Here is a 15,106-nt window from a genome sequence, read left to right on the forward strand (position 1 = left end):
GGGGGAGAGAGAAAGGTGGAGGCACTATATGTGTTGTCCTGGTCACCTGCTTATCCCACTCCTGGTTGTTCCCAGGGCTCCTAGAGGCCCCTTTCAAGAGCGGGGGGAGAGAAAAAATGGAAGGGGAGGGAGAAAGAGGAGAGGCGATATTTTCCACTGAAGCGCTGGGATGGTTTGTAGTAGGATGAAGGGGCCTGTCAGTCCTGCGTGTCATAAAAAGGGCGTGACCCTTGCTTTACAACCAGAGTTAATCTGGCGGGGTGACGTTCAGTGTTGTGAACATGTTTGTCAGGAGTGAAGTGTGAAAGACGTAGTGTGAAGTACGACTTCCCTGGCATCCCCTACGTGGCCTCTCATTCTTCCACTTGTGATGTCACTCACAGCCTACCTGTCTGTCCCTCGTCTTTTTGAATGTCACGCACAGACACTCACCGGCCGCTTCACCCAAATACCTCAAGTTCACTCTCCCTCCTTTCTTCTTTGTCCTCTCACTGTACCTCGTTGCATTCTGCCCCCCCCCCCCCCCCCCCACACACTCTCAACCCTTTCTCCTCCGCTGGGCTACTCTTTCTCTCCCTCTCTTTCCCGATCCCCTCTACTGTGATCCTCAGCTCTGTGGTTGCTGTCATTATTCCCACAGAAAGAGTCAACAGTCCGAGTCCTGACTGTCCCCGCTGACCATTCTGTCTCTTGCTCTTTCTTTTCCCCTCTCTCTCTCTCTCCTGTTCACATACATGCTCTCTGTCCCAGCCCTGGGCCTTGAGTGCGCACACACACTGTGGGAGGACATGCTTCCCACCTGAAACAGTTTGTAGATATATTATGACGTTTTTGATCTTCAGCAATGGTTTTTGTTTCTTTCGTGCGTTCGTTAGCTGACGTCTACACCTCTTCGTCAGTGATTGGTCAACAGTAGGGATTCTTCAATGAAGTGTGGTCATTCAACGAGATACGACTTGTTTTCTTGCACTTTTTCTTCACTTGAGAAATATTGCGTCCAGCCTAAAGTTAGATGTCAAACTGCCCGACTAAGATATCCTTGGCAAAAAGGTCCAAATTAATGACTGATTTCTTGAATTGTTAGATTCATTCTGACAATTTTAATTCTGGCTACGGCATCTCAAGATGGACAAACGGTACCACTGTCGCTATTTTCTTGTTTTTTTTAAGGGAGTATGCGAGGCACGGACGTTCACTTCACCTAGTTCTGCTAGGATCAAACCCAACCGAGTATGTAGATGCCCAGGCTCTTCTGGTTTATACTGCCCTGGGGTTCAGTCCCTATATATATCTTGTAATGTGAGATATGCCGTTGTTTTGGACATCAGAGTAGATTGTGGTCTAGTGTGTGGTCATGTCACATGTTGTTGGTTTAATGTCTATATCCTGAGGGCATGTTGAATGTGCATTTTAGTGTGTGTGTGTGTGCAGCTCGAGTGCTGCTGTTGAGTGTGTGTAGATGTGCTGTTGCGTGCGTGTCCTGTCCTCTGACCCCTCTCTTCTCTGTCCTGCTCCCTCTTTTAGCTGCGTCGTACACAGACAGCTCTGATGACGAGACTTCTCCTCGGGACAAGCAGCAGAAGAACTCCAAGGGCAACGGAGACTTCTGCATCAAGAACATCAAGCAGGCCGACTTCGGACGCAGGGAGATCGAGATCGCGGAGCAAGGTGGGCTAGGGACGATGTGTGGCAAGGTGGGCTAGGGACGATGTGTGGCAAGGTGGGCTAGGGACGATGTGTGGCAAGGTGGGCTAGGGACGATGTGTGGCAAGGTGGGCTAGGGACGATGTGTGGCAAGGTGGGCTAGGGACGATGTGTGGCAAGGTGGGCTAGGGACGGTTGTGTGTGTGGGAGAGAGAGAGAGGGATTCTCTGATGGTGTGATTACGTGTGTGTTGGATGTGTGTGCCTTGCTGACAGGCCATCTCCCCTTGGGCTGTTTGCTTAGTGGCCGTATGTTCCCAGCCTGTGAGATAAACAGCAGGGGGCCGCCTGCCTCTCCCACTAATACCCAATCAAGCACGCTGTGATGGGACACTCCATCCTCTGCTGAAACCCAACAGGACACACCACTGACCACTCAGTCCCCAGTGTCTGTACTGCACCACCGACCACCCACAGTCCCCCGTGTTTGTACTGCACCACCGACCACCCACAGTCCCCCGTGTTTGTACTGCACCACCGACCACCCACAGTCCCCCGTGTTTGTACTGCACCACCGACCACCCACAGTCCCCCGTGTTTGTACTGCACCACCGACCACCCACAGTCCCCCGTGTTTGTACTGCACCACCGACCACCCACGTGTTTGTACTGCACCACCGACCACCCACAGTCCCCCGTGTCTGTACTGCACCACCGACCACCCACAGTCCCCCGTGTCTGTACTGCACCACCGACCACCCACAGTCCCCCGTGTCTGTACTGCACCACTGACCACCCACAGTCCCACGTGTCTGTACTGCACCACTGACCACCCACAGCCCCCCGTGTCTGTACTGCACCACTGACCACCCACAGCCCCCCGTGTCTGTACTGCACCACTGACCACCCACAGCCCCCGCGTCTGTACTGCACCACTGACCACCCACAGTCTCCCGTGTCTGTACTGCACCACTGAAGCTGTAAAGTCTGAAAGTAACATTTCGCTTGTTTGCAATGTACAGCCTTTTAAATGTATGGTGTTTAAATGTATGGTGTTTAAATGCGGTGCCAAACATTGGGATGCAGGGAGGATGAGTGCAATCTAGATGGTCGATGTGTCAGCAGTGGGCACAGAAAATGACATATTTGACTGTTTCAATCAGAGAGGACTTCATTTTATCCATGTGAACGCACAGAGCCTGCTGCCGAAATAAGAGGAATTAAAACTCCTCGCTTTTAACACACGGGCTGTAGTAGTTGCTGTGACCGAGACATGGGTCAATTGAGGACAATGAGGTTGAGCTACCAGGTTATAGTGTTCCATAGACTAAACTGAAACGGTGGCGGGTGTGTGTGTGTGTTTTTACTAGGAATGATATGCATTTTAACCCTCGCTCAGATCTGAAAATGGATGGTCTTGAGGTTGCATGAGTAGATAAACACCTTCCTAAATGTCGTGCTGTACTTGTCGGTGTGTGCGATCGGCCTCCTAAGCAGAATAATTTCTAGGATTTACTAGAATCGAATTGCTGTGATCTTAGACCTCGTAAGGAAATAGGATCTCTACCTGGCCAAATTCAGAAGGACAAATCTACAACAAGATTATGACGGTTAACTGTAGAAACCAGGCAAAATGGAAAAGGCCATATCCCAACATTATATAGACGGCGTTAATGACGACTTACATCAGCCTCGTAAACTGTGGAACTTTTTAAAGGGCATTGGTTCAAAAGCTCCCCATAAGGTAAAATCCTGTAGTATTGGCCTAGATATTAATGAGGTTTTATGCTATGACTGGCAAAGGTAGCAAATTATTAATACTTCTTTTTTTTTTTTTTTTTTTACCACAATAGCCTCATCTCAGGTTAAGAAGTTACCCTACCTGCTCTGGACACCATGGCCAGTCTTTCATCAACAACTTTTACCATAGCAAAGCTATCACAAATGAACAATCTACTATGCTTAATGAGCACAAACAAAGCAACTGGGCTTGGATAACCTTTCCTGCAAGATTCATAAAGGATAGTACTTGTCACTGCTAAAATTATACCGCGTATTGTAATCCTTTTCGATTGGTAGTGGTGCATTTCCTAACCATCTCAAAACAGCCCGGGTGGTTCCACTCTCCACAAGAAGAACAGTAAAACAAATGTAGGAAACCGCCTCAACCAAAGTTGTTGAGAGAGATTAGTTTTTAATCAACTTGAGGGGTACTCTCTTGAGCACAAACTTTATGAACTACAATCTGGCTTTAGAAAAGCTCATTCCACTGATACTTGCTGTATCCACTTCTTTTTTTGTTTGGACCACATTAAGAAGGAAAGTGAAAAGGGGAACTATACAGGTATGGTCATGTTAGACTCACAGAGAGTTTTTGACACTGTGGACACATTCTCCTGGTGAAACTGAAGTGCATGGGTCTAAATTATGTAGCAGGGAATTGGTTTTGGTCTTATCTGACTAACAGAATACAAGTATGTGATGTTCTGTCAGAGGCCAAATAAATAACCTGTGGCGTACAACAGGGATCAATCCTAGGGCCTCTCTTATTTCTTATATATGTTAATGATATGCCAGGTACAGTAAAGTGCAAACTCCTGCTTTATGCTGATGATTCAGACATACTAGTATCAGGAAAGGATACAGTTTACATAGAGTGGACCCTGAGTAAGGAATTGCATTTTGTTAGATATTGGTTGTCTGACAACAAATTGTCACTACATTTGGGAAAAGCTGAGGTTGCTTAGGGCTGACAAGATAACAGTAAACTGTGCAGGCAAGGAGATTGAATCTAAAACACGTGTATCTTATCTTGGTCTGTCCGGAGATCAATCCCTTTCTGGAGACCTGATTGATGCTAAAATAATTTCTAAAATGGTAAACATTGTTTTTAAAAAATATTTTTATCTTAACACTAGATATTTTAACATTAAAGTTAAGAAACTGCTTGTCTCGACCTCGATTCAGTGTCATTTTGATTAGGCTATCAAAAAGCTGAAAGAGAGAATGCAGGTCATGCAAAATAATATCAGGTATATGCCGAATGTCCCCTTTAGGACCCACGTGGGGTACAGGAGTTCTGGGAGGTGGGCTTGTTGCCTTTGGAGTCCAGAGTGGACCAACTTAATCATATGTTTGACATCTTAAATGACCGTGCCCCAGGTTACAAGAAACGCCACATTGATATGGTCTATAACCAGCACAGTCACAATACCAGAGCTAGTGACATGTCTTGTGAAATCCCCAGAGTAAACAGTACTGTGAGGAGCACATTTTTCCATACAGGCATTTGTCTATGGAAAAGCCTTCCCTTGGAGGTAAAGAAAAATATCTTTAAAAAGCAGGCAGTGTTTTTCATTTGGACAAGGCTGTCTAAGTAAGGGAAACCACTCCACTGCCCCGTGTGCCCCCTACTACTGAGCAGGTGTATTTATTTGAGGGATCGGTATGATGTGCAATTAGATTGTTTTAATGTGAAATTAATATGGTTAATTTTTTTATATGGTTGACACAGCCCTGGCTCGTTGGGCCTCATCACACATGGCTCGAGCTCTGACTGTCTGGGTGACAGACTATAGGCAGCGCAACAGAAGGATTCCCAAAGAATGTTGGCCACTCTTTAACCATTTAGAATTTAGTTTAAGATTTTTATTTAATTTTAAAGATTTTTCAGAGAAGGATGCCTTTTTGTAGTTTTGAAACAGGACCACATTTTTTTTGTTGTTGTTGGAATGTTGGGTCTAAAATAACCTGTCGGTTGCTTTGTCTCCTCCACACAGAGATGCCAGCCCTCATGGCCCTGAGGAAGAGAGCCCAGGGAGAGAAGCCGCTGGCTGGGGCCAAAGTAGTGGGCTGCACCCACATCACAGCTCAGACAGCCGTGAGTTACACACACACACACACACACACACACGCCACCATCCACCGCTCAGTCCACTGTGAGTCTGCCTCTTCTGCTCAGAGAACCACAACTCACAGCCATACTGAATGGCACTCGTCTTAAGCCAGCTTCACGCATCTCTTAGCCGCAGGACTTTGCTTTGAACACGAACGTCTCTGTTGGCTGTGTCCTTAACTGAGCGTGCGGTCTGGTCTGTGTGTGTCGTGCAGGTGTTGATGGAGACACTGTCTGCCCTGGGGGCTCAGTGCAGGTGGGCTGCCTGTAACATCTATTCCACTCAGAATGAGGTGGCAGCTGCTCTGGCTGAGGGAGGTGAGTGTGAACAGGGCTGCTTCATTTGAGCGTCTGTGTCGTGTGGGAGCTCTTTCTCTGTCGCGACCGCTGGCTCTCTGTGCCCATCAATTCAATGGTAGGATATTCCTAAGAACATGCTGCATTGCTCCATTACTCTTCTCTTACTTTCTCTATTTCTCATCTTTTCGATTCTCTCCCAGGGTTCTCTGTGTTCGCGTGGAAGGGCGAGTCGGAGGATGACTTCTGGTGGTGCATCGACCGCTGCGTCAACCTAGAGGGCTGGCAGCCTAACATGGTACGTGTCTGTCTTGTCTCCCTCAATCACTCCCGTCTCTCAGTAACGGACTGGCACCCGGACTTTGTTACGGCGTAAACGGCGTCAGTCCTTTATCCCGATCAGTTAGAGAGACGCGTTGTTGTGTCCTGCTCCAGATCCTAGATGACGGCGGAGACCTGACCCACTGGATCTATAAGAAATACCCCAACATGTTCAAGAAGATCAAGGGAATCGTGGAGGAGAGCGTCACTGGAGTACACCGGTGGGTGGATCACTGCTAACCACACTGCTTCATTATTAGTTGACTCATTGTCTAGACTGAGAAAAACAGTATTTTGCCAGTAAGCTTCTTCCCCCTTAGTCAGGGGTTTGTTTTGAAGCAAGTGGTCCATCTTCTATGGCCATGTCTCCATCTAGTGGTCATAACGGGTAGTGTCAGGGTTTTACTGGTAATGACTCCCCCCCTCTTATTGCTGTGTATAGGTTGTACCAGCTGTCCAAGGCGGGGAAGCTGTGTGTCCCGGCCATGAATGTCAACGACTCTGTGACCAAGCAGAAGTTTGACAACCTCTACTGCTGCAGGGAGTCCATCCTGGACGGGTAGGACAACTCCGAGCATGCCTGTTCAAAGCAGAAAGCCAGAGGAAGATTACGTCGTTGTCGTCACACATAATTGTCTTTGGGCGCTGACGGCCCGGGAATCTACGGACGACTTAAACATGTTGTCATGCTAACTTCTTGTGATTTTTTTTTTTTTTGTGTGTGTGTGTGTTTCTTCGCTCTCCCTCCAGTCTGAAGAGGACCACTGATGTAATGTTTGGGGGGAAACAGGTGGTTGTGTGTGGATATGGAGAGGTAAGAGTCTGTCTTACCTACTGTGTATTGATAGTTGCATTTCGCTACATTATTTGTGGACAGTATTATATTGATATTTGTATCGATACAATGTTTTTTACTACTGTAGGTAGCATTAGCTGTGCCTGCACCAAAACTCCACTATTTTTCCTCCATCTTCTTTTTAATAGCCAACGTGTTTTCAGACCTTTTATTTCCCCGACTGATCAAAACTAGCTTTCTCATTTTCTCTGCAGCAGACATTTGGTGAGCGATATGTTTGGAACATAACATCGCAATACATAAAGTGTCTCCACAACATTGTATCATGAGGTCCCTGGCAATTCCCAGCCCTACTGTATTTTTTATTTATTATTTTTTTTTACCTTTAACTAGGCAAGTCCGTTAAGAACAAATTCTTATTTTTAATGACTGCCTAGGAACAGAAGGTTAACTGCCTTGTTCAGGGGCAGAACGACAGATTTCTACCTTGTCAGCTCGGATTCGATCTTGCAACCTTTCGGTTACTAGTCCAACACTCTAACCACTAGGCTATCTGCCGCCCCAAATGGTACTTTTTGTAACCCTCATTTTACCAGGTAAGTTGACTGAGAACACATTTCTCATTTACAGCAACAACCTGGGGGAAAAGTTACAGGGGGAGGAGAGGGGATGAATGAGCCAATTGGGAGTTGGGGATCAAATCAAATCAAATTTTATTTGTCACATACACATGGTTAGCAGATGTTAATGCGAGTGTAGCGAAATGCTTGTGCTTCTATTTCCGACAATACAGTAATAACCAACAAGTAATCTAACTAACAATTCCAAAACCACTGTCTTGTACACAGTGTAAGGGGATAAAGAATATGTACATAAGGATATATGAATGAGTGATGGTACAGAGCAGCATAGGCAAGATACAGTAGATGGTATCGAGTACAGTATATACATATGAGATGAGTATGTAAACAAAGTGGCATAGTTAAAGTGGCTAGTGATACATGTATTACATAAGGATACAGTCGATGATATAGAGTACAGTATATACGTATGCATATGAGATGAATAATGTAGGGTAAGTAACATTATATAAGGTAGCATTGTTTAAAGTGGCTAGTGATATATTTACATCATTTCCCATCAATTCCCATTATTAAAGTGGCTGGAGTTGAGTCAGTGTGTTGGCAGCAGCCACTCAATGTTAGTGGTGGCTGTTTAACAGTCTGATGGCCTTGAGATAGAAGCTGTTTTTCAGTCTCTCGGTCCCTGCTTTGATGCACCTGTACTGACCTCGCCTTCTGGATGATAGCGGGGTGAACAGGCAGTGGCTCGGGTGGTTGATGTCCTTGATGATCTTTATGGCCTTCCTGTGACATCGGGTGGTGTAGGTGTCCTGGAGGGCAGGTAGTTTGCCCCCGGTGATGCGTTGTGCAGACCTCACTACCCTCTGGAGAGCCTTTATGGTTGAGGGCGGAGCAGTTGCCGTACCAGGCGGTGATACAGCCCGCCAGGATGCTCTCGATTGTGCATCTGTAGAAGTTTGTGAGTGCTTTTGGTGACAAGCCAAATTTCTTCAGCCTCCTGAGGTTGAAGAGGCGCTGCTGCGCCTTCTTCACAATGCTGTCTGTGTGAGTGGACCAATTCAGTTTGTCTGTGATGTGTATGCCGAGGAACTTAAAACTTGCTACCCTCTCCACTACTGTTCCATCGATGTGGATAGGGGGGTGTTCCCTCTGCTGTTTCCTGAAGTCCACAATCATCTCCTTAGTTTTGTTGACGTTGAGTGTGAGGTTATTTTCCTGACACCACACTCCGAGGGCCCTCACCTCCTCCCTGTAGGCAGTCTCGTCGTTGTTGGTAATCAAGCCTACCACTGTTGTGTGATGATTAGGTGTCCATGATGGAATGATGGCCATATTGGGAATTGAGCCAGAACACCGGGGTTAATACCCCTATTCTTACGATAAGTACCATGGGGTCTTGAGTGACCACAGAGAGTCAGGACGCCCTTCTTCTTTTTTACGTGCCACCCGAAAGACGGGACCCTACACAGGGAAATGTCCCCAATGCCTCCTACTGGCCCTTCAAACCCATTTCCAGTAGCATCGGGTCCCCCATCCAGGGACCGACCAGGACCAATCCCGTTTAGCTTCAGAGGCAAGCCAGCAGTGGGATGCTGCTGGCGATCTAAACCTATTATATCAACATGGACCACCAGAGGAACCTATTTACCATCCATGTCTATAGTAGAGCCTCCATCAGTCCTATGCCCATGTGTGTGTTTTTATTTGCGTATCCATAGGTGGGGAAGGGTTGCTGTGCTGCTCTCAAGGCCATGGGCTCCATCGTGTACGTCACAGAGATCGACCCCATCTGTGCCTTGCAGGCCTGGTGAGTTCAACCAATCGGAGCCTGGTACGTGAACTAATCGGCCAATGGCAGCAGGGTGAACGAGGAAGTAACGCGTTTTTTCTTTCCGTCCCCGTTCAGCATGGATGGCTTCAGACTGGTGAAGCTGAATGAGGTGATCAGACAAGTGGACATTGTCATCACTTGCACAGGTGAACAACTCTCCCTTGTCCCCTTGGTCAGCACTAGATGGCCACGTTAGAGCATATAAGCTGCAATGGTGTCAAAACTAATAACCAAGCGTAAGTACATGCGCCTGTTGGAGTTTAAGTCAGGGTTAGGGTTTAGATTTCTTTGTAAAGTCAATTTTTGTGGTTAAAAAACACTGTACTCCCATCCTTTCCAGCATGGGCATAGCAACAGCAACCACCTTCTCCCTACAGCTTTACTGCTTGGCTAATTCAGCCTGCACCACTCTATTCTCTCACACACACACACACACACTTCCCTCAGCAGCCTAGAGGGTGACTAGGCAGTAGGGTATAGGCCTGCGGTCACCAACCGGTCGATCGGTGTCTCCAAGGCATTTCTAGTCGATCACCAAACATTTCTGTCAAAAAACAACAATGATTTAATTATTGCGTACCTATTTTTTGTTTAAAGCTGTTGGTGCGCTTGATTCAGCAGCCCTAGCGCCGGGAAGGCAAAAGTGTTCCCGTTCCGAACCATTTCATGTGTCTGAAGGCAGAAGTTCCCCTAAACGGCAGGCCCATAGAGCAAATCAAGTTCACCTATAGGCCTTCCGCTGGCCAATCAGAGAGCTCAGATCAGTGTCTGCACAGTTTCCTCGTCGCCACAGGCTGTAAAAAGAAGCCTCGAACGCACAGCAAGGTTGATACTGTGAGATTTCTTCACTTTTTTAAAAACCACGACGAGAGAGAACGAATACAGCGAAGAGCTGCTGTTTGTATGAGTTTTATGTTTGTTGTTATTCAGTACTGTCAACACTTTATTCAACACTTTTCTAAGCTATGAAATGAGCGTTCTCCCTACTCCCACTCGCGCTACAACCAGCACTGCAGCGGCACTGAATGGGTATCGCAAAGTGTTTCCATACGCCTGTGTTGTTAGCGGCTTTATTGTTTTTAATATCGAGGAATATTTCACTTTCTCTGGTCATATGAGTAACAACATGATTTGGTGCACGAGGCAGACATAATGCAGTGCGACTTGAGTTTTGCCATCAGCTGGTAGACTGTGTCCCCCTTTTCAAATCTAATTTTTTTTTGTCACATGCGCCAAATACAACAGGTGTAGTAGACCTTACAGTAAAATGCTTACTTACAAGCCCTTAAACAACAATGCAGTTTTAAGAAAATACCTGAAATAAAAGTAGCAAATAATTAGAGCAGCAGTAAAATAACAATAGCGAGGCTATATACAGGGGGCACCGGTACAGTCAGTGTGCGGGGGCACCGGTTAGTTGAGGTTTGTGAGGTAATATGTACATGTAGATAGTTATTAAAGTGACTATGCATAGATAATAACAGAGTAGCAGCAACGTAGAAGGGGGGCGGGCAATGCAAATAGTCATTTGATTAGATGTTCAGGAGTCTAATGGCTTGGGGGTAGTCGGGTGAGAGGCAGCCTCACCTCTGCTCCTTCCCTCCCCTCAGACTAACCATCAGATGCAGACCATCAGTCCAGTAATTAAGCTAATTATTATGCTCACTCCGCTCTGTCTCACAAGTAATACAACAAATGATCTAGTACCATTGCGATCATACCAGAGAAGAACAACATTGGCTGGGCAATTCAAGCATAGCCAATATGCACTGATAATGTATTGGGCCTATAGCCAACTACAGACATCATTGCTACAGAACTGTTTTGAATTGGATAATGTTGCATAGGCTTACTTTTTTTAAAGTCATATTAAAAAAAATAAAGTGATCTTAACTCAAAAGATGTTGGTGACCACTGGTGTAGACATTACAGGAGTCGCCTCAATCACTCCGACCTGGCAGCCACGTGCGTAGCCAGCCGGTCAGTGTTCCACATTCAGATTCAATCAGAGTGAAGAGTTAATTGGGACAGACTGCATCACCTCCCTCGTCTATTAAGCCCGTCGACAGGCTGCCGTCAACGTTAATTGTAAAAGGACAGACAACCGTAATCACTCGTGCGAATGTGTGTGCACACAGACCTGCACGTTCACACACCCTGACTTCGAGGCACGCGATGCCATTCAGACACTTATTCATACTGTAGGTCTATGTGGAAAGTGGATGTGGAGCCCAATGGTGCATTTTGACTAGATCGATTTAAAGAACAAATCTATTGCAGGAGATTTATTCCTAGCATCATTTACATAATTCCTTTTTGAAGTCGTTATAAACGTCATTCAGCATGTATCGGCCCGGCAAGAGGTATTGGTAGTATTCACCTCTCTCCTCTGTCCACGTGATTTTCTCTGACGTTTCAGTGTACAGTAGTGAACATGATGTTTGTGAGAGTGTAATATTGATGGCATGTTTAATGACGGCCCCTCTACTTCAGGTAATAAGAACGTGGTGGTGAGAGAATACTTGGACCGTATGAAGAACGGCTGTATTGTCTGTAACATGGGACACTCAAACACCGAGATCGACGTGGTGAGTGGAGTGTGTGTATTGGTGGGAGATGAGGGGCGGGGGGGTTGTATGTACGTGTGTGGTGGGTGTGATATTGTGACAGCTTGACTGATTGTGGGGGCGGAAGACACTGCTGTCACCAATGCTTGTCACGTTATTGTCACTGTGGGGGAAGCTGTGATACGACAACACGCCCCTGACCTGACGTTGTCATAGTTATGGGTTGGCTCGCTGAGGCTTATGCCTGTCAGTTGTTATCACTGTTAAGGTGACATCCTCAGGGTCATAGTGAAACCATTTTCATAGTGACTGTTGTCATCAGGGCCTGACATGAACTTTTTTGTCCACCCACCACTGCGGCAGATTTAAAAATCTACCAGCCACTCAGATTTTTTACCAGCCAAAATAGTTTTCTTACATTATTATTATTATTATTATTATTTTTTAAACGGATGAGCATGCGTTGTAATGTTTCTAAAACAATACATGTATTACCAGTAATAAGTGGTATATTACTCAGTTACTTCATTTTTTGTGACCTGAGTCTTAACCAAAATACCTAAGATGAGATAAAAATGTTATGCTTCCCCTTTAAGGGCGGGAGGTTACCGTGGCAACGAGGGCACTGAGCCATTGGACTCGTCAGTGACTGCCTGTGATATAGAGAATCTGACTAGTAGCCGATGTCTTTGCTAGCAGTTGAAGCAAACTCAAACACTGAAAAACAACCTAGCTTGTGAACAAAACAATGTAAATAGCCACGAAACACAAGGACAAAGTCTCACTTTAGAGTAAATTTGACCAACTTTGGATTTCAAAGTGGCGCAGCGGTCTAGGGCAGTACTTGAGGCGTCACTACAGACCTGGGTTCGATCCCAGGCTGTGTTGCAGCCGGCCGTGACTGGGAGACCCATGAGGCGGCGCACAATTGGCCCAGCGTCGTCTGGGTTTCGGGAAGGGTTTGGCCAGCCAGGATGTCCTTGTCCCATCACGCTCTAGTGACTCCTTGTGGTGGGCCGGGCACCTTCAAGCTGACTTTGGTCGCCAGCTGGACGGTGTTTCCTCCGACACATTGGCGCAGCTGGCTTCCGGGTTAAGCGAGCAGTGTCAAGCAAGCAGTTCGGCTTGGCAGGGTCGTGTTTCGGAGGACGCATAGCTCTCGACCTTCGTCTCTCCCAAGTCCGTAGGGGACAGCAATAGGACAAGACTGTAACTACCATTGGATATTACAAAATTGGGGAGAAGAATGGTAAAAAAATATAAGAAATTAAACAAATTGACCACCTTTTATACTTGATCGCACCGGTTCCAAAATGAGTCTTCAGCGCGGTGCACCCAGCTCCCCAGCCAGGCTGTGTTCCAGCATGTTGAGCGAGAAGGGATATTATTATAGGATTTGTAGTTCTTTGTGTGATTTTAGCTACCAGCTATGAAACAAAATGACAGAAATACTTTGAAAACAGCTACTGCAGCATTAGTTCAGCTGTACATGAGCTCATACTTGACTTATTTACAAATGGGATTGACATGCTTGTGGAGCCCTGACCAACCGCCAACGTGGCTGGTGAAACGGACATCTTACCCATCAATGCCAAAATCAATCCGCATTTGACGGGGTTTCATTTTAGGCCCTGGTTGTCGTAGTGAAACTGTTCTCGTGGTAACTGTTTCCTGTCCGTTTTGTTGTCCTCTCCTCCAGGCGAGCCTGCGGACCCCGGAGCTGACCTGGGAGAGAGTGAGGTCACAGGTGGACCACGTCATCTGGCCCGACGGCAAGCGGATAGTGCTGCTGGCTGAGGTGATTCATCATCATCGTCACATTAGTACCGTCACGGAGAGCCTTGTATTATCTCAAATCACTGCTCAATCGCACGGGTCAATGATCTGATCTATAAATCCTCTCAACTTCCGAATAACTGGGCGTGAATAGATCCATATGTAGCTGTACAACAACCCCTATCTGAGGCTGAGCCTGGTAAACAAGCAGTACGTCTACACCACATTTGCCCCTCTCTCGCTCTCTCTCTCGCTCGCTCGCTCGCTCTCTCGCTCGGTGTGCGTGCAGCACTCCCTTTCTCTTAGCAGAGAGAGACAGAGGCACTCTGTGTGTGTGCAGCAGTCTGACAGAATGAAACCACCGTGAGAGCGAGCCAGACAGAAAGCCAGACAAAGCCAGGTGCTTCAGTGTGTCTGCGGTTTGATCTCCTCCAGGCTTTAATCAGAGAACAGAAACCCCCTCTCCTCTGCTGTTTGTTTGCCCCTCTCACGCTTCCCTCTTTTGACTCTATTCTCTCAGTCTTCACTCCTGGACTCTCTCACTTCTCCTCTACTGTCTCGAGCTGAGGGGCTTTTTCAAAGTGAAGTTGCTTTTTTGTTTGTTTGTTTTTGTTCTCCAGAGCTCACCAGTAGCTAGTGTGGGCTGCCTCAGTTTCCCCCGGGCAGTGTGCATACTGGGCAGTGTGCATACTGGGCAGTGTGCATACTGGGCAGTGTGCATACTGGGCAGTGTGCATACTGGGCAGTGTGCATACCGCATAAAGTAACAGTACGCCTGTTGTGCTGTCACTGCTACTCGCAGCAAACGGGGAATTGAAACTAAAGCGCCACCAAAGACGTAATTGCTACGCACTAACACAACATGTTGCAGCTCTCTGGGGACATAATGAACATTATCGCAGGCTTTCTGTGCCACTAAGGAGCGTATGGTTGCGGTAGTAAATGGCGATCAGTTCCTCCTCCTTTATGAACGCTGCCTCGTTTGCAGTCTGAGCCCAGTAACAGTACCAGTCCCATTTTCTCCCTCTGTTTACGTCTCTCGTCTGCACCACGTCTTCTGTTATTCTGACCTTGGACTCGGCAACACTTTTTCTGACATTTTGATGATGTCGATGTCAACCACACACACACACACAGTGTCTTATCATTGAGACGGAGCTGTAGGCAGTTTTCCCAATGTGTGTGTCTCAATCTGTCCTCAGGGTCGTCTGCTGAACCTAAGCTGCTCTACGGTCCCCACCTTTGTCCTGTCCATCACCGCCACCACTCAGGTACCGTGCGTTTTTGTGATTTGTGTGTGGGGTGGATTAGCGTCGGCGTGTGCGCCACTTCGTACAGTAATCGGAGAGATCAGGGTCCTGTCATTGCTCTGCCGCTGACCCCAGGCCAGGCCGCG

The 15,106-nt window shown here is 46.9% G+C and overlaps 1 protein-coding gene across 4 annotated transcripts in view; it reads left to right on the forward strand.

Annotated features, from left to right (window-relative positions):
* The window catches only part of LOC139378719 (putative adenosylhomocysteinase 3), a 43,188-nt gene that overhangs the window by 23,169 nt on the left and 4,913 nt on the right, over positions 1–15,106 (forward strand). For all 4 annotated transcript variants that reach the window (XM_071121155.1, XM_071121152.1, XM_071121153.1 and 1 more), the window contains exons 3-14: positions 1,525–1,668; positions 5,423–5,523; positions 5,754–5,856; positions 6,039–6,133; positions 6,271–6,377; positions 6,599–6,715; positions 6,907–6,970; positions 9,255–9,343; positions 9,443–9,513; positions 11,861–11,955; positions 13,634–13,732; positions 14,913–14,981. In XM_071121155.1, the coding sequence (XP_070977256.1) occupies positions 1,525–1,668; positions 5,423–5,523; positions 5,754–5,856; positions 6,039–6,133; positions 6,271–6,377; positions 6,599–6,715; positions 6,907–6,970; positions 9,255–9,343; positions 9,443–9,513; positions 11,861–11,955; positions 13,634–13,732; positions 14,913–14,981 (1,154 nt within the window). The remainder of the gene's footprint in view (positions 1–1,524; positions 1,669–5,422; positions 5,524–5,753; positions 5,857–6,038; positions 6,134–6,270; positions 6,378–6,598; positions 6,716–6,906; positions 6,971–9,254; positions 9,344–9,442; positions 9,514–11,860; positions 11,956–13,633; positions 13,733–14,912; positions 14,982–15,106) is intronic.

The sequence above is a fragment of the Oncorhynchus clarkii genome, chromosome 21 (assembly GCF_045791955.1).
Source record: "Oncorhynchus clarkii lewisi isolate Uvic-CL-2024 chromosome 21, UVic_Ocla_1.0, whole genome shotgun sequence".
Lineage (NCBI taxonomy): Eukaryota > Metazoa > Chordata > Actinopteri > Salmoniformes > Salmonidae > Oncorhynchus > Oncorhynchus clarkii.